Below are 22,379 nucleotides of genomic sequence, written 5' to 3' on the forward strand. Positions count from 1 at the left end.
CTTGAAAATTCCTTCATAAATACTAAGTGCTTTTCAAAATAAAGTGTGTATAAGAGTTTGAAACCTTTTGTGGTTTTAAAACTGTCTAAACAGAGTGAGAATATGTCTGACTTTCAATGAAACAGGTCCTGGCATTGTTATATTTGTATAAGAGGCAATGTCATATTCAACACCTAAAATTGGAAATAAGGTAACAGATACTGTGGCTAAGTTTGTCACGTCTGGGATAGCATTTTTAACAAAAGAAAATTTCGAAGAACTTTGTAAGAGAGGTAGTTTTTTGAGCAGGGCACTGTGGTTAAAGTTGGTACTAAATGTAGTGTGTGTTGGAACATCTGAACATGTCAAGTGCACTGCAGAGGTTGGTATTAATGAAAACTGTGGCAATCTTAATGAAACAAAGCATATAATCTGAGAAGTTTTTTTATGTTTAATTTACAAGAACATCTCTACTATCTTCAGTCCTATTTCCTGGATATAACATCAAATTCTGTAAAATTCTGATATAGATTAGGCTTCTTCCACTGCAGTATAGTGATTGTTCAGACTCATCTTTTTTGAAAATATGGAAGAAATAGGTTCTGGAAATAACTGTAGTTATCATTTACAGATAACTTAAAGGGCCTGTGATAGAAGTGTATGACTAACAGAAGGCAATTTGAACTGCACATTGCCTCATAAAATTGAAGGGTATTCAATAGAAGTATGAAACGTAAAATTTAAAATCGATAGAGGCAGATTTGGTTTGTTTTGGTTTTTTTAACAGAATTTGTTTTCAACCAGTGATGTTGCTGGTATGCCTGTAAGGCTGTCGTAGATGAAAACATATAATTCACTATGTGCCTGCCTATTTCCTGGACAAAAACAACCAGTGAACAATCAAGTGAAGTTGCTCATAGGCAGGTGGTATATCCATTGTTCATATGGTTTATGCATCTTGAGATTTAATGTCTAGCATAACGTAACATGCTCTCAGAGACAGAATATTGAGGGGAAAAAAGTTTAAAAAGTTTTTGGGCTTTTTTTTTTCCTGGGGTGGTGGGAGGTGGGAATGCCTCTGTGCCCATCCTCATTTCCTTCAGAAAGCAGTACTTTTAATGCTGTAATCCTGTCTTTTCTTCCAAAAAAAGGGCATTGTTTTGAAAGTAGAAAGGTTATTCTATGATATTAGTGTTCTGTGCCTTGGCCAGTAAGTTTTCAATAGCATTACTATCCTGCTTCTATTCCAGCAAGCTGTGCTGTGTACTTGTATATAATCTTTCATGTATAGGGACTGAAAAATGAACTACATATTCATTTTATTAAGAAATGCTGATGAACTCATCTTCTTTTTCCTGCCCAGTATGATGAATTGGTTCCTGCATCCCTGACAACCAAATATGGAGGGTTTTATATCAACACTGGTACACTGCAGTTCCGCCAGGCATCTGACTCAGAGGACGAAGACTTTGCAGAAGACAAAAAGCATAGGCCACCTAAAGTGAGTTATCTTAATTATGCTTTGTATACAGAACTTACAGCTAGGTGGACATTGGGAAATACTTGATACGCTTAGAATGGCTCAGATGAAGAGGCTGAACGCAGAATGATGCACAGTATTGTTTTATTGCATTTTCTGTTCTGTGGCTCATTTACTAGCATTCGGGAAATAACTCAGGATGTCCACAGGCTATCCAGTCTTGTAAGACTAACTGTCTGTTTAGGCAAGCTAACGAGTTGTGTCCATCCATCTTGAAGTGACAGATGATTCTGTAATTTTAAAGGAATTTTATTATATGAGATTAGAACTTAAATTCTCCAACACGGTTTTTATGATTTTGCACAAAGCTTGCATGATTTGCAATTGCTCCTAATATTCAGAATAACACTTAAAACATCTGTTAAAATAAACCCGGCACATAAGAATAGCTATATTAAAAAGTATATATACAGTCTTTCCAAAACAGCGTGCTGTTGTTTGTACTTTGACAAGTTATGATCAATGTGAACATAATTACTTGCATGTGACATTCACAAGTTCCATGCCATTCAAAAAACATCCTGCTTTCTGATGTCCTTTCCTGCTCTGTAATTCTTTAAATTTAATGTAATTTTAAGGTTCTTGTATTGGATCTGACTGGGATGGAGTTAACTTTCTTCATAGCAGCCCTTATGGTGCTATGATTTGGATTTGTGACTAAAATACTGTTGATAACACACCTAAGTTTTGTCTGTTGCTGAATAATGTTTGCACAGTGTGAAGGGTGGTGTTTTTCCTACCCTGCACCAGCAGGTAAGCTAGGGATCTGCAAGAACTTGGGACAGGAGACAGCTGATCTGAATTTGTCGAAAATATATTCCATACTATGTAACTTCATACTCAGCAATGAAACTGTGGTAGCAGAAGAAGAAGGTGGGGGGGATTCAGTCTTCCAAGGTGGCCATTGCTCATACTGGCTGGGCATCAGTCTGCGTGTGCCTTAAGGTATTTTTCTTATTGAAAACTCTGAATTCAGTAACTGTTTAAAAATGATTAATGACGGAGACTTGTCAGTAACTGCAATTGCTGCTAGGAATCTAGGGGTACTGTTTGCCTTTACACACATTGAGGTATTTTTCCTGGCTCTGAATTGGAATGTGTAAGGAAAACTAGATGTTTCTTGCTGTAAAAGTCCTTAAGGGTGGAAGAATCATTGTCCTTTAATTGATCTCTTTTCTAGATAGCAAAGTTAAAAGAAAGTGAAGATCGTGGAATGAAGAAGCGCAAGCGGAAAGATGAAGGGACAGAAAAGGAGAAGAAGCCTCGGAAAATGAAAGTTCCTAAGCAGTTGGGGTAGGTTTCTTTCTTTAGATGAACCCTTGAATTGTATGTGAGGTTTGGCTTCAAGATAGCGTGCTGTAGCAAGATTATCATAGCTGTTTAGAATATTGTATTTTTTAAACTATAATTAATAGCTAATAGATTTTGGGTTTGGAATTTGTTTGGGAGTTTTGCATAAATAAGTCCTACGAACTAGTTTTTTTGTCCCCCAGAATTTTGAACAAGGCATAATAAAACAAGAAAAGACAAGTTACAGAAAATAAATTTTGAGTCTATGAATAGCATTATCCATCATTGTTCTACCCGAAGTCTTACATAGCACTAAGAACTACATCTTCTAATGAAAAATAATTTTCTTTCTATCCCTTGGTTTCTAATCTGGAAAACTATAAACATAGCTTAATTATTCTACATGTGTCTTACTAACTTCATGTATGCTTTCCTGAGTTCTGATGCTAGCATGGAAGGATTAAGGTGGTGGGAAAACTGTCGTTGAGTGAAAGTTGTCTTATTATGAATATTCAAGTTGGTATTGAAAAGTTGTTGGTGGTATTTTTCATCAAGGTGATGAATTGGCAGAAAATGCTCAATTTAAGTAGCATATAGATGTTGAGCCTGCATGTCAAAATTCTTAGCAATTTTTTTAACATACACAGTGTGCCTAAACTTGAAGCAACCTGCCACCATTCAGGAGTCTGAGACGCAAGTTTAAGTATTTTAGTAGCATAGATCAGCTGTGAGTTTAACAACTGTGCCAACTTCTCCATAATTAAATTGAGAAGTCAAGAGTAAATAACCTTTGCCTTAATGTGTACAAAACTTAGCAAAACAAATCAGTTGGAGAGCATGAAGTCACATGACCAGGAAAGGTTTATGGTATTTGATAGAATAGTCTGAAGATAGAAGGAAAAAGTACTTGCTTCTTCCCCGTGATAATTTAATTGTACTGAACTCCCAGATTTTTGTTAAAGGTTACTAAGGCCTCAAAAGTCACATGCATTCTAATGAAAGATTTCTTTCCTCTAACAGAGTAATGGCCTTAAATTCACACAAGTCTGAAAAGAAGAAGAAGAAGTTGTATAAAGACTCACTCTCTCTGGCTGCCATGATCCGTAAATTTCAAAAGGAGAAGGAAGCCATGAGGAAGAAGGAATCTAGTCCAAAACCTCCAGTGACTATTGCAACCTCTACCCCTAGTAAAATTCCTTCTTCCTCTCTCAGTGCAGGAAACGATATCTCTGACTTGAATCTTAGGATCAATGATCCTGTCCTCTCCATTTTTGGTAGCACAAATGAACCTGAGCTCATGCAAGAAGCTGAAAGTGCCCTGGAGATGCTGGGAGACATTGACTTTGACAAGTTGCTTGATGGCACTTCTGATGGCAGCCCGGTATCTGAGCTGTCAGGAGAAAATGGAAATGTCACTCAGGCAACCTACATCTCTCAGGTCATGACACCCAAGCAGGTGCCTGCTCTCCCAGAAGGTCTGCCTATGCTACTTGAAAAGCGCATTGGAGACCTTCGAACAGTAAGTATAAATTCACTGGTAAGGGATTGCATTCAAGAATCTGAGAGAACGAGGAAGAATAATTAGGGCCTAAGTTGTCATCCTTGAATTGCTGTCTGAAACTCTGGAAAATGTAGAATTTATCTTAATGTCAATCTTAATGGCTGTATTTATACTCAGATGAAAATGGGCACAGAGTTGATGCAGGTCAATTGTTAAAGCAGTGTTTGTTTCACAGTGAAGACAAGGTTTTAAAAATCTTCTGTATACAATAACTTGTAATGTTTGTTTGGTTTTTTCCATAATGGAAATATCAGTGTTACTTTAACTTGAATTATTAGTTGGTGAAATGGATGGGTGTTTTTTACTTTGGAGGAGGACACCTGAAATATGCCTGCAGCTTACAAATCAATGTCTTGAATTTTTGGCTTTGTGATGTAAATGATAACTTGCCAGTTTAAAAAAACAAACAAACATCAACAACAGCAACAACAAAACATCAGAAAAACACCACCAACTACAAAAAAAACCAACCACAAAACTGAATATTTTCTTTTGGAAGGTTAGAATGGAGTCCAAACTCATCAAAATGTTAATGAAAAGTATTAAATCCACAGATTACAAACATCCCAATAGCTTATGGAAAGGGATCAGAGCTATTAAGGTATTATACGCTTCTTGTTTCAGTTGTGGTTGTTATCTTAAGTTGAGAATAAACTTGTTTGATTGTCCAGATTCTGATATTAAAGCTTTTCCGTACTCAGAATAAAGCGCAGCTTTTCCTTACTCAGAATAAGTTTTGAAAAAGCAGTTCAAGTTACTACCTTTTTGGAAAAAAATAATTTAAACAGTAGCAGAGCTTGCTTTGCTACAGGTTAGAGTAATGGTAAAACATAATGTTTATCTTACATGTATGTAAATGTCTTGCAGTGTTCTTAGTTACTGTTAAATGTACCAAGCTAAATACAGCCAAGGGGTTAATATTTAATAAAGTGAGAGAGATGATTTTGTCTACCTTTGAATATTCAGGTTAATTTTGCTATGAATCAACAATAAGCTTTGACCAAAACTGCAGAAGAACTGGATTAGGCCAAAAGTCAGGAAGTGTTAGTGGTCTGCCCCAAATTCATGCTGCTTCACTGTATAGCAAGCCCCACCCAGCTGGAAGAAAGCTTTAATTCAGTGGCTCTTGGAAAACCAAACTCTTCTATCTTCTGCTTTTGATAATGTCTTCTGGAAGTTTGGTGCTGGCTGAGCAGAGCAAGTCTACCCATACACTTGGGGAAAAACTAAACTATGTGTTGACTTAAAGATTGCAACTTCCTTACCTTCTGCAAATTGCAATCAACTGACACGTTATCAGTGGCGGAAAACATCTTCTAAAAAGCAAGAAAAAAGAAATGGGTCTTGTCAAATACTACCAGGCTCACAGCTTTAGTGCTCGTTAATGCAAAGAAAGCTAAGAAGTTTATAAAGCTATAGGAAAAAGCCTATGTTCCATGAATGGAGTATGATATATCTAGATTTAAAAAAAAAACAACAATATTTAGAAAGCCACTGAGTAAATACAATAAAAACTTCCTGACTTCCTTTTGTAGATTAATGTCTTTAGTTCCCTAAGTGGGCAATTCTGAACTACCATGACAGAAAACAATATTGTACACAAGCAGGAAAGTAATAAAATGGCTTTTTTCTGTTGTGAAGGTAACTGTCAAGATAATCTGTCTGTGGAAATAAAAACTCCACAGTTCAGTGATAGCAATGCAATTTTTGAATCTGCCAATGTTGCTCTCTTCAAAAGCCAGCAACACTGTCCAGTATAATGCTGAAATTGCCCTTTAAGGTCTACCTGGGACCGAAATGTCAAAGCGTATCTTTCCTTCCACTTTTATATAAACCAGAAGATGATAATAATCCTAGTGTTAGTTATGCTTAAAGATACTGGATTTAAGACTTTCAAACTTGTCTTCTTGGTATCGTATCACTTGTAAACATCTATAATCTTTCTAAATTTTTAGCAGGACAAATGCTTCAGTATTCCTAAACAGATAGTACCACCCCCTCAGCAGTTGAATTTATAGTAGAAAGTAGTGACCAGAATGCAGTCCTTACAGGAACTTAAAAAACTCTGGCATCAATGTTCATGACTGAAGCGGTAAAGCATTCAGACAATGGGCTACCTTGTGGTTTCTGGTAGAGTATCAGACTTCTGTTTTCCTGTGCAGTGTAGAGTTCACAATTCCAGAAAATATTTTTCTTTCAAACTTAAATGGGTCAGTTACAAAGAGCAAGAACTGTAAGTATTTCATAGTAATAAAGGAATTTTATCAAGTTAAGACTTGCACTTATTTGTAGTTTTTAGCTATGTTGTCACAAATCCTAAAGATGTTTTTTAAAAGGCAGAATTAGAGATTTTTAATTTATTTGAATATTCAGCCTCGTAGCATGTTGGCTGCCTCTAATGTTTGTCAGTCACTACAATGATACCACACTTGCCTACTTTTTTGCATGCATATCCTTTTCCAGCCTCTTTAGATATTCGCTGTCTGGTCCCAGTGCCAGAATATAAGATGAAAATAAGCCTCTAGAAGTGGGGTTTTTTCTCTTGACTTCTCTAAATCTGCAGAGTGGATGAACACTAGAGAAGATCTTACTGATTTTTGTAGAATGGTGCAGGGAATTGGCTTTCTCCTACAAGCTGTCATTGTTTGTGAAAATAAGAATCTAGGTGATAAGAACAAAGATAAAGGGATTCTACATGGGAATTCCTGCAAGATCAGTAAAAACTTCTGATAAAAGGAAGTATGTATAGGAATAAGGTTGTCTTTCTTCCCCCCACCCCAAACAGACTCAGGAAGACACCAGACAAAAATATTAGAGATATAGTCTAAATATGGCAAGAATGCTGGACAGCACCAGAAAAGAGGGATGAGGTATTCCTCTAGCATACATAATCCCTTTGTAGAAATTGCAATGAAAGATTGAGATGGATCTAAGAAGGCTGGGAAGTTGTAACTGCGTGAAGGCACGTAACAGAGGTAGAAGAGGAGCCTTTCATAGATTGAGAGTAGTAATGTGTTTATGCTCTTGCCTGCTTGACTTGTCAAGCAATGCTCCTCTTTTTAAAGCAAACAGTGATAGTGGAACATTGCTGGTGGTGAGGTAGTAAAACATTTCTACCATTTTCTTTCTCCATGGTTATTGAAAAGATGAATGTGTTAACATCAGTGAACCAGGCAGATTCTAAATAGAACGATTGTTTGCCTTAGAGGAAGGTGTTTTTATTTGAGTATAATAACAATAATCCTCACCTTTTTTCTAAACAGTTGAGTATAGTTTGGTTTTGTTTATCTTTTTCCAAGTAATGCTGTTCTCTGGAAAATAAGAATGTGATACAGTTGTAAAAGTAAAGATACAAAGGTTGTTGGGATAAAATGCTCTATGAACTTTTGGATACTCTTTATTGCTGTATTTTCAGGCCGCCAAGATGTTTGATGAAGAAGGCAGGAAGAAGTTTTTCACACAAGACATGAATAATATTCTGCTGGAGTAAGTGCTTATCTGTACAACCTTCCCTTTTTGGAAAGGGGGTGAAAGGAAAAGTACAGAAGAGGAAATATTATTGAGGTTGTTCCAACAAAGCCCTTAAAAGTCAAAGAAGGTAGATCAGTCTAAGCTAGTTATTAGCTAAAGAGATTTATATATGAATACAATTCCTGTCATGACTATCTGTCTATATCCAGTGTAAAGTGTTTTGTAGTGCCCCGTGTCCTTCACTTCATGTGTAAAATTCAACAAAACTGCCATTATTTCTTCCTGTCCCCCACTTTCGTAACTCAAAACACCTTCAGCTTTCATGAAGGAAAATGCCAGCTCTTTTTGCTCTGTAATCCTTCAACTAAGCATTTAATATAGAAGGTTCTATGTTCGTATTCTAAGAAACAGAAAGTAATCTTTAGAAGACTGTAGCAGTCAAAATTGTATCAAGATTGATGTGCAGTGGTGGGAGTAAACAAAACCTGAATGAGTATTCAACATTGCTGGAGGAGTATATATATGAATGGGTTTTTGCCACTGATCAAGTCTCCTTTTGTGAAAAAGTTTATCTGAAAATGTCTCAAGCTGCTGTTTTTAGTATGCGTAGCTAGAATATGTTATGCATACAAAACTTTCTGAGGTTTTGTTCAGTTGTCATCTTCATCTTGGAGTGCGTCACTGCTTGACTGTCTCTTTTTTGTTTGTCAGTATTGAGCTACAGTTACAGGAGATAAATCCTGCCATCCGCAATGGAGTGTACTCTCACCTTGAGGCTTTTGTGCCATGCAATAAGGACACACTGATAAAGCGTCTGAAGAAGTTACACCTCAATGTCCAGGTAATGATGGGGAGATTAGCTCCAGCATGAGTCAATTATGTAATAGCAATGAGGACAGAATGCAGGAGAGTAGAGCAACATCCACACAGTCTCCAATAAAGCAGAAGATTTTTGGATCAGTTGCTAGATCAGCTTAAAAGCTTTTTTCTGTGTACCTGCTATTGTCACTACTTCAGAAACAAATATTTTAAGTATTTCAGACCCTTTATTTGAGAATGAAGTGCTTTCATCTTGAGAGCTGGGTACAGGGTACATATCAAAGTAGCAGAACTAGAAAGCCACAATAATCATGGTTATGACAGGTTGAAAAAAAAAAAATAGTATTGCATTCAGTTCTGTGTCAAGAAAAAAGAAAGGCTAGATGGATAATAGATGACCCAGCCTGTGCTGTTTGTGCAAACTTGCCTTTGTGGCTACGTCTTACAAATACTTCTTATGTCATTTGCAGTTGCTTTTCTCTTAAAGAGTATGTTTTCCTATTGAATAAAAAAGTTATCTTGACCCGATTCTTCAGATGAAATCCAGGACTAAATCTTGCAGAGGATCTGAGGATCATGAATGCAGAGTTCTCGGAACTTGCTAAGAAGGCAAACATTCATGTGCCATTTCTAAGCAGTAAGACATAATAGCACATAGTATTCTAGTCCTTCTCAATAAGCAGTTATGATTAAGAATGTAAAGTCAGAAGATATAGGAAGAGAATTTAAAACAGGGAAGTATATAGTATATTACTTTAACGTTTGAAGTTCTTAATATTTGGAGACAATTCTAAATACATAGTCCTTACCTTTGAGGTACATAAGTTACATATAATAATTATAACTTAATACTCAGATAATGTAATACATACATTTTGTTCATTGCCTAGGATGTTTTTATACCACAGAGTTTTTGGAGACTTGATTAATTGGATACTTATTTGCAAGTGTTGAGATACTCATCGGTCAAGTCATCTTGCCTTTTCCCTCAGGTTTTCTTCCCTTCCTTATTTTGATTAAAAACCATTATTTAATGAGATCATGCCGTAATGTTTTGCAATATTCATGGTACGTTTCCTTGTGACTATCTTTCATTGTTTCCGGTCTCAAGGCTTACGTGAGTTGTATGAGAAATTTCAAGTATGTGCATTTCTATAATGCTGTTGCACCTAACAGGATTCAAGTGCCATGTAGGAAATGGCTGTTGCAGTCAATAGTTAGTACTGCCTCAGGAGCGAATGGGAAATTATTTTTGTGAAGCTTGTCTGAAACACTCTTTACGTTGCATCTAATAGGACTGCTTTGGTGTTTCTCTTTTCACAGGATGACCGCTTGAGAGAACCACTGCAAAAGCTGAAACTGGCTGTCAGTAACGTCATGCCTGAACAGTTATGCAAGTATCAAGAGGACTGTCAGGCCCGCAATCAAGCCAAGAATGCCAAGTAGGTATTTCTGGAGTCTGTGCATGCCCATTCTAGAGTGCAGCTGGAAGTCTGTCTCCATGTTGTTCATTCCCTGAGCTCAGCAAAGTACTCGACTTCAGTTTACAGGTGTCTGTAAGTTTTGAATTGTACAAAATACTTAGTTTTGTGTAAGTGATGTTATCACTTGACCCCAGAAAGAAATTCCATTAACTGAATGAAATAGGTCTTGAGAGAAAAAAATTATAAAGGAGAAGGATACTGGAGATTCTCAAAATGCTGGATTAATGGAGGGGCTTGGCGCATTCAGGTTCTTGATATGTTTTGTTCTTGTTCATTGTAATTGTTTCCCTCATAGTTAACTAATTTTAGACTTGGAGAAGCATTAATAGATTGATAAGCATCCTGCCATTTCCCAGTAGGGGCACTACATGAAGCTTATAGCCAGTGTTCTTGATAGCATCCATACAGTGTGTCCTTTTCACTTGTCTCTGAGGACCATGAAGCGGTGGGGGGAGGAAGATGAACAGTTTACCTTTTCAGAAAAGGTATAACGAGAATCTGAAGACAGGTCCTTTTTTTTTTTTTTTCCTAACACCTAAAATGACACTCCTTTCTCAAGGAAACATTTTGTCGGTGTTTTATATCTATAAAGACAATTGTTCTAACCGTAGGTTGCAAGCAGAAGATGAGCGAGAGAAAAATGGATCGGAGGAAGATGATGATGAGAAACCTGGAAAGAGGGTTGTGGGTCCCAGAAAGAAGTTTCATTGGGATGACACAGTGAGGTGAGACAAAACTACCTTTTCCACCAGGAATTTTCACTGACTTCATAAAGGGATCTCCAAGGGGATGTTTAATAGATAATTGTTCTCAGAAGTACACCTCAGAGAAGTTTTGGAGAGTGTTGGGGCTAAATAGGCAAGCTAGAATGCTGCAATGGTAAAACATCCTTTTCTCTAACTTAAAAGGCAAGATCATCCTATGTCCAACCCTTTTTTCACTGCTTGTTTATCTGCTTTATCCAAATACATGAGAATTTTCCTGGTCCTAGGACTTCGAGGTTCTTTAAGCAAAGAACGGAGTTGTAAGCAGTTATACCTGCTTCCCGCCATTCCTGGAATAGGTCACCAAATACTGTCACCCAATGAGCGGTAAAGATTCTGCCACAATAGGGCAGACCACCAAAATTGGTGATGCTGGTTTGGCAGGCCTCCCAGTCCTTGGGCAAGCCAGCATCCAGAATGCATGAATCTTAACCCCTTCCATCCCCTCTGAACACAAATTCTATGTTATCTCTCAAGAGCAACACAGATTCTTGTCTGAAGTGATGAATTCTCACTGTTCTGTTTCCTAGAATAGATTTTACTGAAAACTGAGATTACTATTATTTAAATAATCTAGATAAGCTTGTAAGCTAGCAGATCCTTCTAAATTAGTAATTTCCCATGCAAGATCTAAGCTAATTTTAGTACAAGTACATATATTATTAAAAGGGGCTGGTGGATTTCTTGCGATGAGTCTTTTTAGTATGTTAAGACAACAGGGAAGCAAGCTTCATGAAATATATACAACCAGTATAACTTGAACTGATCTGGAGGGAGCCATACTTAAAGAAGAGATATTTAAATCTGTTGATTTTTTTCATTCAGGAGGCTCTGAAAGGCCAATGTTGCTTAACTGTGTGCACTTCTATATTTTTAAGGACAGTAAAAGACAGCATTCCTGTCAGAAAGAATCTTCTTTTGAAATATTCAGTGTAGAATGGATTTCACTTGCTTTCAGACGTTCTACATCTTCAATGAGATAGAGGTCACTGTGAGCCAAGTGAGAGGAGATGTTTCATCTATGAGGAAACCACAAAGAAAATGTAAAACCAATTACAAAATGATAGTAAGGATAAAAAAAAAAATGAGCCATATGGTCTGTTGCAAATGGAGGAGAAGTGACAGTGGCAGATCATACCAGTTGTAGTAGCAAACTTGTGCAGTGGCAAACTTCCAAAAAACATGATTGGAACTGAGCTCTTCCTACAACTGGCAGTGGACAGCAGCTGTACTGCATCAGGGCTTCCATTTCTCAGCCTTTTTCTGCGGAGCTTTTGAAAGGATTGTTTCTTTCAATGTATTTATTGTGTTTCTTTCCACAGGTCTCTTTTGTGTAATCTTGTCAAGATCAAGCTGGGATGCTATGAGCTAGAGCCAAATAGAAGTCAGTCTGCTGAAGATTACCTCAAAACCTTTATGGAAACAGAAGTGAAACCACTTTGGCCTAAAGGCTGGATGCAGGCAAGGTAAGATACTTGCTTTATATATCTATTCATTTTGGTGTTAACTATTTCTTGGATCTTATTTATTGTCATACATTTGAATCAACCATGTACTATTAATATTGGTTAAAACTTCAAAATATGTCAGTGGAACTGGAATACTTTAGAAGAATGAATGTTTTTCAGAAGTTAATTTTCTATCTTGTTTGCAAGCCTGAGAGATACAAAAACAGAGTGTGTTTTCCTTGGAGAACAATTTGCTTTTGTCATTTGCTGGAGACTGAATTTACTAAAGTTCATAACACAGTGCATGATGCTTCATTTGAGGGGGAAGTATGAGGTGGGGGGTAACTGCTTGGGAAGTTCTTTTTGTGATATAGAAAGGGATAGTGATATAGAAAGCAGTTTTGCCTATATGTTGTAAGCAGTCTGATAATGTAGTGTGACATAGACTTTAAAATTGTAGACTGGAATTTCAACACCAGAGTTCACAAAACACTAAGGTTTGTGCTCTTTATTTCCTGTATGCAATTGGAGTGCTCTGTGATGCTGCAGTTTAAAATACCGCGGTTTCTTAATGAAAACTTATACTTGCTTCCTGCTGACTGAGTAAGAGCAAACAACCACAAAAAGGGGGAAAAATAAAATTAGAGCAATAGTAATCATTGTGAAATGCAAATTTGACAAAGTTTTCAAACACTTTGAAGTGGAAGAAGAGAAGCAAATATAGATCACGTGAGTTCTTTTCTTTTGTAGCACCCATTGCAAAAGACAATTTCCCATGAAATCTTGAGCTAACTGTAAAAGCTAAATGATACAACAATACTAATCAATTTGCTCAAGAATACCTTGATTAGTCAAATCTGTATCAAACTGTAAAAATAACTGTACTGAGATATTTCCTAGGACAGTCAGTGTAGAAAATGAGGGTGTAATAAGCTGCTTGTGAAATAGTACTGAAAGGAACAAATGAAGTTTTACGCTTGGCATACAGCTGACTTATTTCTGTTCAAGGATCTAGTTTTGTGTAGTAAATATGCTGATGAGTGAGATGTTATCTTTTATGAAGATTTTATTGAAGTAGGTGAGACAAGGAATCCCAGTTTAGCTTAAGAACAGATACGGAGATCACTGATGATAGTGGAAAATAGTCAAGTGATAGTGTGAGGTCATCCAAGAATACATAGAAGTGAAGCATGTTAAAACTTTGTATTTGAAAGCCATATGACATATATGGTTCTCTCCTTTCCATATGGTTAAGTGTGCTGAAGTTTTCCATAAGCTTTTAAACTATCTATAAAAGTGGTTTCAATAAAAAAAGACAAAAACCAACCAAACAAAAAAACCCAAACCAAACAAAAACCCAAAACAATCCCTCCTCCCAAAAAAACCTCCAACAAACAAACAAAAAAAACCGCTAGCAAACCAAACAAACACCAAGAGCTGCCTGATCATAACTTTCTGTTGACCAGCAAGACTTCATTTACCAACTGGGCAGTTTTGGTACCATAATGATTTACAAATTGTCCTGTATTTACAGGGAGGCTCTTCCCTGCTTTCTGTCTAGGAAGTGATGTATTGTAATTTGGAGGCAAACAGTTATGCATGGAAAGAGGAAAAGCAAGTATTTCCTGGAGTCTGACAGTGGTAACTCCTAATACAGCACGTGTTATTCATATGCTGGATGCTCATCTTATTGGGATGTTAGGGTAGGGATTATCATGCTGAAGGCTTACAGTTTTTTACGTTTATATGTGGCCTCAAGTGAGAAGGAACTATGTAAACTAGAAAAAAATTTAGGCATTTAATATTAAAAATGGCCTACTGACTATGTATTTCATAAGGAATTCTTACTAATCAGAGTAGGTCTATGGTGCCAGAACTTTGTGGGTTCAGACCAGAGTAAAAATTTCTTGCTCTTTCAAAGTTAACTGTATTTAATGTTCCTCATAGCTTAGTATAGAAGCATGAGGTAAGGTATCGATCATAACTTTAAATTGCACCTCGTTTATTTGTCCATGTGTATCACAAATACCTTTGTCACATAAATTTTCTATGTGTGTAACTTCCATACTCTGCCCCAGGAGATTGTTTTATTAATATTCATGGATTTAGAGAAATCCTTTTTGTCCTAACGGATCCCAAAGCCTTTTCAAATAATGTAACCCACTTTTTTTGTAACTGGGTTGCCTGTTAATGCCATGTGTATCTGAAAAAAGCCTGCAAACTAAATTTGCGTATGTTCAGAAAAGAAGTATAAGGAACAGGAAGTCTGTTTCCTTTAATTCAAAGTGTTTCATCATCTTTAGAGGTGGTCATGCAAGTAGGCTTGCAGCACATTTATTTTGCACAGGTCAGACAGCACGCTTGACTTGAAATCATGATCAGAGAGAAACAATCTCATACTGATCTCTCCCATCAACTTTTACATCTAAATATATGTATGCAATGGAGGGATTATTTTCCAAGCATGTTCTTGCTTTGGAACATATACTGCATGGTCCTTTTTTTGTACCATATCTTTGACTTTTGTTGCTGTAGTAGTTACACTTCTGTCTTGAACCTTTAAGGATGATACTACAAATTAATGGGGCCTGGGATTAATTTTGGATTTTCATTCCCAAATGAAAAAGATTAAGAATAGACAAACCACCAGGAAGGAGGTGGGGAGGGAAATATTCTGGAGAAGCTGGGTAGGTCAGAAAGTGGCACATTGAACTTGTAATGAGGAATGTTCCTTTTGCTCCATGATATTTTTCATAGGCATTCAGTAGTCTCTGATGGGGAGCAATATAATACAAATTTGGAGGTTAGTATGGTGAAGAAAATGTGAAAATGGAGCTGCAAGTGGAATCTGAGAAATAAGGCATTGGAACTGTAACGAAAGGATGTCAATGTTTTCCTACCAGATTACATGAGATTTGTGGATACTTGGATTTTTCATAACTATGGCAGCTCTACAGCATGTGTTATCAGTGGTGAAAAGCTCTTGCTTAGATAGCTGTTCATGATGTGGTCAGTGTTAATGTGATGGCAGTGGTGTAGGCAAATCTTGTCTGTTCTAGTTTGCCTACCTGGAAACAGGGAAGTTTTCATTAATTGTCTATTTATAGCTGCATTTGGGTAGCAATCTGTAGGATAGGTACAGGTCAGGAATTGTTTTCACTTCCCATTTGTCAGCTCAGGAGTTGATAACATGGAAATAAAAGCATGTGAAGTGTTGAGATTTGTCATACCAACTCTTGCCGTTCATTGGCTCTGTAGTAAAATGTATGTAGTAAAATGTAAGTCCTGTGTAATTGAAGTCACAGAAATGGTACACAATGGCCTATACAAAATACTGAAGAAAATTACAAACAAGCTTGGCTACTATATTCTGACTTTTTTCCTCACTGCTTTAAAAAAAAAAAACAAAAAAAACAGACTCACCACAAAACCTAAACCTATGATCAATGTGTGGACACACGTAGTGTGAAGAGTTTACAATAATCCTTAATTTGATATTTAAAATACTTCATTAGTCTTTGAGGAGAGAGTATTCATAATGTATTTCTTCTGTCCAGCTGAAGGAGAGGTAATATTCCATTTTGTTGACTTCTGCTAGGCCATTTACTGAGGTATTTTGAATGTAAAATTGAAATCTTTCTGGTTTTAGCATTCCTCGTGTTTATGGGCTGCCTGGAACTACATCATGATAGCAATACAGACAAACTACCTACTAGCTGCTTTGGGGACAGATAAACCCAAGGGTTCTTCTGAAAATTCAAGGATACTTGCATATTTGGTGGTCATATGCTGATTGTCCCTGTAGAATCACCGTACGTTTCTTTTCTCGCCACTCTTTTAGGATGCTTTTTAAAGAAAGCCGAAGTGTTCACAATCACCTCACTTCTGCTCCGTGAGTATAATATTGACAACTTACTAGTATCTTTAAGTTGTTCATAGCATCTTTTCCCATCTTCATGCTACCTTTTTTTGACAGCGGGGAGGAAAGGGTGATATTTTGGGATTTGTTTGAAAAGACTTACAATGTTAATTTTTTTTTAATGCTTTAATTTAGAGATATAACTGTAATGTTCTTGTGGCATTATATTTTAACTCAGTTATGAAGTGGCTAGATAACCCAAGTGGATATTCATTCTTGGATTAACGCCTTTTACTCAAAAGTATTTCAAAGCACTATACACTACCTCAATTTTGCTGTGCATATTATATTGAACTCAGAGACAGCAGTACTTCCTGCTCTTTTCCTTTCCTCATAAATACCTCTGTAACCACAGAAGGCTGTGTATCTTAGCGGAATTTTACCTTCTTGATTTTTCAGACAATGCTATGTCCCTCTCAGGAGCTGCCCACATTCAGCCAGAGTTCAAATAAACAATTGTGACTTTAAATAACACCTAAATTGCAACCTTTGTGATAAATATGAATAACATAGGATATTTTTCTACATAATAGCAAAACCGAGTCGTGGTCCACCTACAGTAAGATCTCTTTTTAACCAGGCATATTCCTAGTTGCTCAGGAAAGGAGAATAAATGACCTACAAGATGTAAATCTGTTGATCCCCTTGAAGAAATAGAAATGAGAAAAGAAGGTGTGAAATGCTTAACTTCTAAACTGAAGCTGATGACTAATAATCCTTAATGCTGTCCTTGCTTGCATAACTGCAGTTGGTGCTATGGTGTTCACTTACACTGCAAAAGAACCTGGAAGTTTGTTAAATGGCTTCTTGCAACAAACAGGTTAGATACAACTGTTCCATAGTTGACAAGTGACAAAACAGTCTTTTGGGGAGGAAAAAAAAGCAACTGTTTTTATGTGGTTTGAAATATAAATGAGAACACAAAGTATACTCCTCAGCGACAAAAACATCAGCGTACAGTGAAATTGTACGTGACTTCAGTTTAGACAAAGCTCTGCTAAGTAGACAAACTTTTAAGATTGTAAGAGGTTGAAATGACTTGATCTTTTGAAGTTTCTCTAAACTGGAAAAGTAAAAAATAGCTCTCCTGATATATATTAGGTTATATCAGCAATTCAGTGAATTTTGCATCTAACTTACTTAGAGATACATGACCAAAAAAAAGGATTAAAAGTGTGCTTTTTCTCTTCCCCCCTATATTTTAACCCATTTTCTATTTCAAGGATGTTTTATTATTAAAGGTGGACTCCAGTAGTCATCCTTCTAGTTTATTGGGATATAATCAGGGTAACAGTTAAAACTAAAATGACTTGCCTTTCTTTTGTCTTCTGATGTGCATGTATCTCCCCTGTTTTAGGGCAAAGAAGAAGGTGATTCTGGCCCCTAAACCCAAAGTAAAGGTAAATGCATATTTAGATATCTGAATTTTATATGACCATTTGATACAACCTGTTTCCTGCCTCTGATCCAGAAAAATTCTGGCAGAAGGGTTCCATCAGGAAATGCTGTAAGAGCTTATTGACTTGGTGATGTATTACTTTAAAGAAAGTAGTATAAAAGACTTCTGTATAACTTTGTAACTTTAAGCTATATTAGTTTTTTAAAAATTGACTACGAAGAGGTAGTAGTTCCAGTAAAGTTTCACATTTTTTAATGTGTGCTTTGTGTTTGTTTTCAGCTTGTATTAAATTTGGCAACACTGGAAAAATGTATGGTTGGGAGGGTAATGTAGTAAGTTGATAGAGGTTCTCATTAGACACGACTAGGTGTTGTCTTACTTCAGTAGCAATTTTACCTAGCGATCAGATTAGCTACCCTGTTTTCTCAGCACTGGTTAATCTTAACTGTGTGGGGCGCTTTTAGTTATGTGGAGCAACAGCACTAGGTTTTTAAATACAAATATTGAATTAGCACACAGGACTCCAACATCTAGATATCATAGGTATCTTAACATCAAAATTTCAAATCTTTGGTTCATCTGAATTTACAGAATAATAGTATTACACTAAAGAAGACTTTAGATCTGCTCCAGAAAGGCTATTAAACCTGTCTTATCTTTTCATTCTCAGGACTCCAGTCCAAAGAAAGAACAGAAAACCTGTATGTCTTCAGTCAATTCAAGTTGTGCTACTGTACTGAGTTCCAGCACACCTGTCTGCACCCCAGCCAGCTCTAGCTGCACACCAGCTCCAGAGACGATCTGCTTGGACGACTCACTGGATGAAGACCTCTCTTTTCACCCACCCTCACTGGACTCAATTTCTGATGCTCTGGCAGTTATCAATAATGGTGCCAAGGGATCACCTCTTGGGTCCACCATAGACACACCAACATCCAGACCTCGCCCTGGGCTGAGGGAAGAGAAACTAGCAAGCATTATGAGTAAGTTGCCCCTGGCAACTTCAAAGAAAGTAGAACCCACCCAAACACCCCATTCATCAAGTCTTATTGCTGGTCACACAGGGCCAGTACCAAAGAAACCCCAGGACCTAGTTCACACTGGTATCTCTTCAGGCCTTATTGCTGGATCTTCAATTCAAAATCCTAAGGTTTCCTTAGAGCCTTTGCCAGCCAAACTACTTCAGCAAGGACTACAGAGGTCAAGCCAGATCCAAGCTGCTTCCTCTTCTTCGCAGACTCATGTTTCTTCCTCTAAGACTCAAGCAGCTATTTCCACCTCCTCTCAAAGATCCAAGGATGCTAATATCTTGGTATCATCTTCTGAGGCTCAGGGTGGTTCTTCCTCAACATCACAAGTGACAAAGGTGCACCAGCATTCAGCTGTACAGCAGAAATATGTATCTCCTTTACAAGCAACTATTAGTAAATCACAGACCAATCCAGTGGTGAAATTGAGTAGTAATCCCAAACTGTCTTGCTCATCACCAGTCATCAAGGCTCAAGATAAGTCTGTAGTGTATCGCCTGCCTTTGTCTAATCCTTCATCTGGAAGTGGCTCTCAAGTGTCTCACCCACTGGTTTCTCGGACAACATCCAGCACCTCTACCTCTAGTAACTATTTAGCCAAGGCTATGGTGTCACAAGTTTCTTCCCAGGGTTTCAAGCCTCCTTTTTCCATGGCTGCCTCTCCCAAACCTGCTGCCTCTCCCAAGCCCACTGCATCTAAGCCCTCTGTTACACCCAAGCCCAATGCATCACCTAAATTTTCATCCAAGTCCACCTCATCCCCCAGGCCTGCAACAACACCCAGTTCTTCCAGTTCAAGTGCACTAGTTTCCCAGAGTAGTCACTCCAGCAACAACCCCCTTCATAAACAGACCAGTGGTGTAAATATCAGCAGGCAGTCTCCCACAATGAATTTGCTGCCCTCTAATCGCACCTCAGGCCTTCAGCCTGCAAAGAACCCTCAGGCTTCTTCAAAATTGCCCAACTCTTCTCCTTCTGGAACTGTTGGTAAAAATAATTTGGGTGGAGTTGGAATGAATGTACCTGCCAGCAGAGGCAGTAACCTTAACTCAAGTGGAGCTAGTAGGACTAGTCTGTCTGGGGGAGCAGGAAGTGGAACACAGGGTGCTACTAAACAATTGTCAACTCCACATAGACCATCTTCTGCCTCAGGGTCTCCAGTTGTAGCAGCCAGTGTGCAGGTACGCATCTAACGAGTTTACATTTAAACCTTACATTAATATTTATCACATTTATTTTGTAAACATTCTTTCTTGCAATATCTTGATTTGAAAATGTGTCATAAATTTAATGTTTATACTTTACCAAGCATAAATGCTAATACTGGTGAAACCATTTCGCGCTAGTGAATAGGTATTTCCAGCTGATGTGAAATGCGAGGATCGGTGTGGAACGAATCCTCACTGTAAAATGCTGGTTGGTCTATACTGTGGAACACAATTCGCTTTTGTTTTCTTTTTTTTAAGAGCACTAGAAAAGGTAAGCTTTGTGTGGCCGTATTTTCAGGGGATGTGGTATTTTCTTGTGTTACTGGATTTGTGTATTCTCGCATATTTACTTATTTGTAGTGATAGTGGTCATATGAAAAGGTGTCTTGGTACATTTGTTGCCAAGCTTCATGATTAATTTGCAAAACTAGCGTTCAGTTGCTTGTGGTTTGAGTATAATGCAAGACTTGTATTTAAAATTAACACTTGCAAGGGCTTTTCTTTAGTATTTGTGATTGAATATGTATTTTATTTTGTCAGATCTAGTCAAACTGAATGAGACACCTCATTAATATATAAATATCCTAGAAATTGTTTGAGAGAGCTTATGCAGAACTTTATCATTGGAGGTAAAACAAGTCATACAAAACATATTTTGAAAATACTGTTGTTCTAAAACCCACGCAAACCTATTATTTACCCAGAAGACAACCTGCTTTCCCAAGTTGTGCGTTCTTACTGGGAATTATTTCATTAGTGAGATGATTTGAGGTTTTCCTCTGTATTTACTGCTCTCTCTGTCCGGAAGTTTTCACTACTTAAGTAGTTAAGAAAAGCAATATCGCTGTAAATCAGAGTCTTGGTGTACCGCAAATGGAAAAGCTTTGGTTTTTTCTCAACAATGTACATAGCTATTGCTTGGTAGTGCTGTATACTCAGCTTTTAGCAATGGTTTATAATCTTTTAGCTTGCTATCAAATTTTTCTTAATGCAGCTGAATAACAGGAGGAAGATGATTTTTCCTAGACATTTCTATGGTCTTTCATCCTGCTGTACCTTAAGTCTATTACAGTAAACAAGAAATGTCTGGCAGGCTCTGATACAGCCTTCTCATTATTTTGGGTACTTTGAATGAAAAAAACACAACCCATATGCTGTGTAAGGGCCACTGAGGTTTCACATAGGGCCTAGAGAAGAGCTGAGCCAGAAACGGTGCAGTTTGGGTACTCTGGAAGGTGCCTGGAGGAGACAAAAAAGGCTACAGTGAATGGACAGAGTTGTTTTTTTCCTGGTGCAATCAACAGAATCCAGTGGATACAATTGCTGTGATGTAGAAGAAAGGTGTGGTAGTGCTTAAAGATGAGGGATGAGGGAGATAAGTAGTATTGTGTTGGATGATGAGATGAATTCTGGCAAACCTTCCTGTAGTTAAAGGCAAGTCATTTTTTTTAGAAACATTGATCACCTGGGGAATGAAATGCATTTTGGCAGACAGTGATGTTGAAGAGGACTGGAGGGGGTGTGGTGGATAATCAAGTAACATGAGTGCATACTGTAATACAGCAAAATAAGGTGTGTTGGTATATATAAGGGGGGAAATCACCTAGAGGTACTGAGCAGCATATGGCATCACTAAAATAATTATTGTGACTTCGCATGTGGGTTTTTTTGACACTGCAGAAGTTACTTTGACCTTAAAATGATTCAGAAGAATGGTGCAAGGAAGATAAACCATGGAATAAGGCTGTTGCTACTGCGCAGACTGAGGCTTAGTCAGTGGAGTACGTTCCAGAGAAGATTAAGAATCAAGTTACCTCCCAGTCCAAGTACACTGAAGGGGAAGAGATTTGTGATAAGAGGGCTTTATTTAGCCTTAAAGATCTAATGGCTGGCTGCTGAACTTAATCAATTCCAGAGTAGTTGTTAGGTACAATGTACTAAGGAGCTAGTTACCCCTCTTAAAACTTTGCATAAGACTGAATCTCCTTTCCATCAAGGGTTCAGGGATTAAATCCCTATCTGAGATGCTATTAATTGGTCAGAAGATGAGAATGGTACCTGAGTTGCTCATTAGAATACCCTGTGGTCTGCTTACATTGGAGATTAGACTAGATGATTTCATGTAATAATAAAGATGTTCCTACCTAGGAAGAGTTTCCAAGAAGTGTTTCCCTCCTTTCCCCTTTTGATTGACACAGTTATTTACTGGAATATAAGCTTACACCTGCTGTAGCTCCACAGAAATTTTACTCTGGCATACTCTATTAAGTTACATCTTAAGAACACAAAATCAAAGTAATCTAAAATTGAGCATGTGATTTCCTTAAAAAGCTCTACCTACCATTAGTATTCTTGAGCAGAATCTGGCTTAGACTTTTAAGGATCTTAGCGACTCAGATTTACATGATCAGGATGAACCCTTTTATGAAGTGCTATCATAGGTGAGATAAATAGAAACATCTGAACTGC

The 22,379-nt window shown here is 37.4% G+C and overlaps 1 protein-coding gene across 6 annotated transcripts in view; it reads left to right on the top strand.

Moving 5' to 3' along the window:
* UBN2 (ubinuclein 2) overlaps positions 1–22,379 on the top strand; it is a 56,260-nt gene that overhangs the window by 20,782 nt on the left and 13,099 nt on the right. For 4 of the 6 annotated variants that reach the window (XM_075153336.1, XM_075153329.1, XM_075153363.1 and 1 more), the window contains 11 exons: positions 1,343–1,480; positions 2,700–2,812; positions 3,830–4,328; positions 7,786–7,856; positions 8,553–8,682; positions 9,984–10,102; positions 10,756–10,869; positions 12,231–12,374; positions 16,162–16,248; positions 17,633–17,675; positions 18,345–19,883. In XM_075153336.1, coding sequence (XP_075009437.1) covers positions 1,343–1,480; positions 2,700–2,812; positions 3,830–4,328; positions 7,786–7,856; positions 8,553–8,682; positions 9,984–10,102; positions 10,756–10,869; positions 12,231–12,374; positions 16,162–16,248; positions 17,633–17,675; positions 18,345–19,883 — 2,997 coding nt within the window. Of the gene's footprint in view, positions 1–1,342; positions 1,481–2,699; positions 2,813–3,829; positions 4,329–7,785; positions 7,857–8,552; positions 8,683–9,983; positions 10,103–10,755; positions 10,870–12,230; positions 12,375–16,161; positions 16,249–17,632; positions 17,676–18,344; positions 19,884–21,362; positions 21,476–22,379 lie in introns of those variants that run through there. The other 2 variants (XM_075153354.1, XM_075153345.1) reach the window with 2 other exon arrangements.

Source organism: Calonectris borealis, chromosome 1, assembly GCF_964195595.1.
Source record: "Calonectris borealis chromosome 1, bCalBor7.hap1.2, whole genome shotgun sequence".
Taxonomy (NCBI): Eukaryota; Metazoa; Chordata; class Aves; order Procellariiformes; family Procellariidae; genus Calonectris; species Calonectris borealis.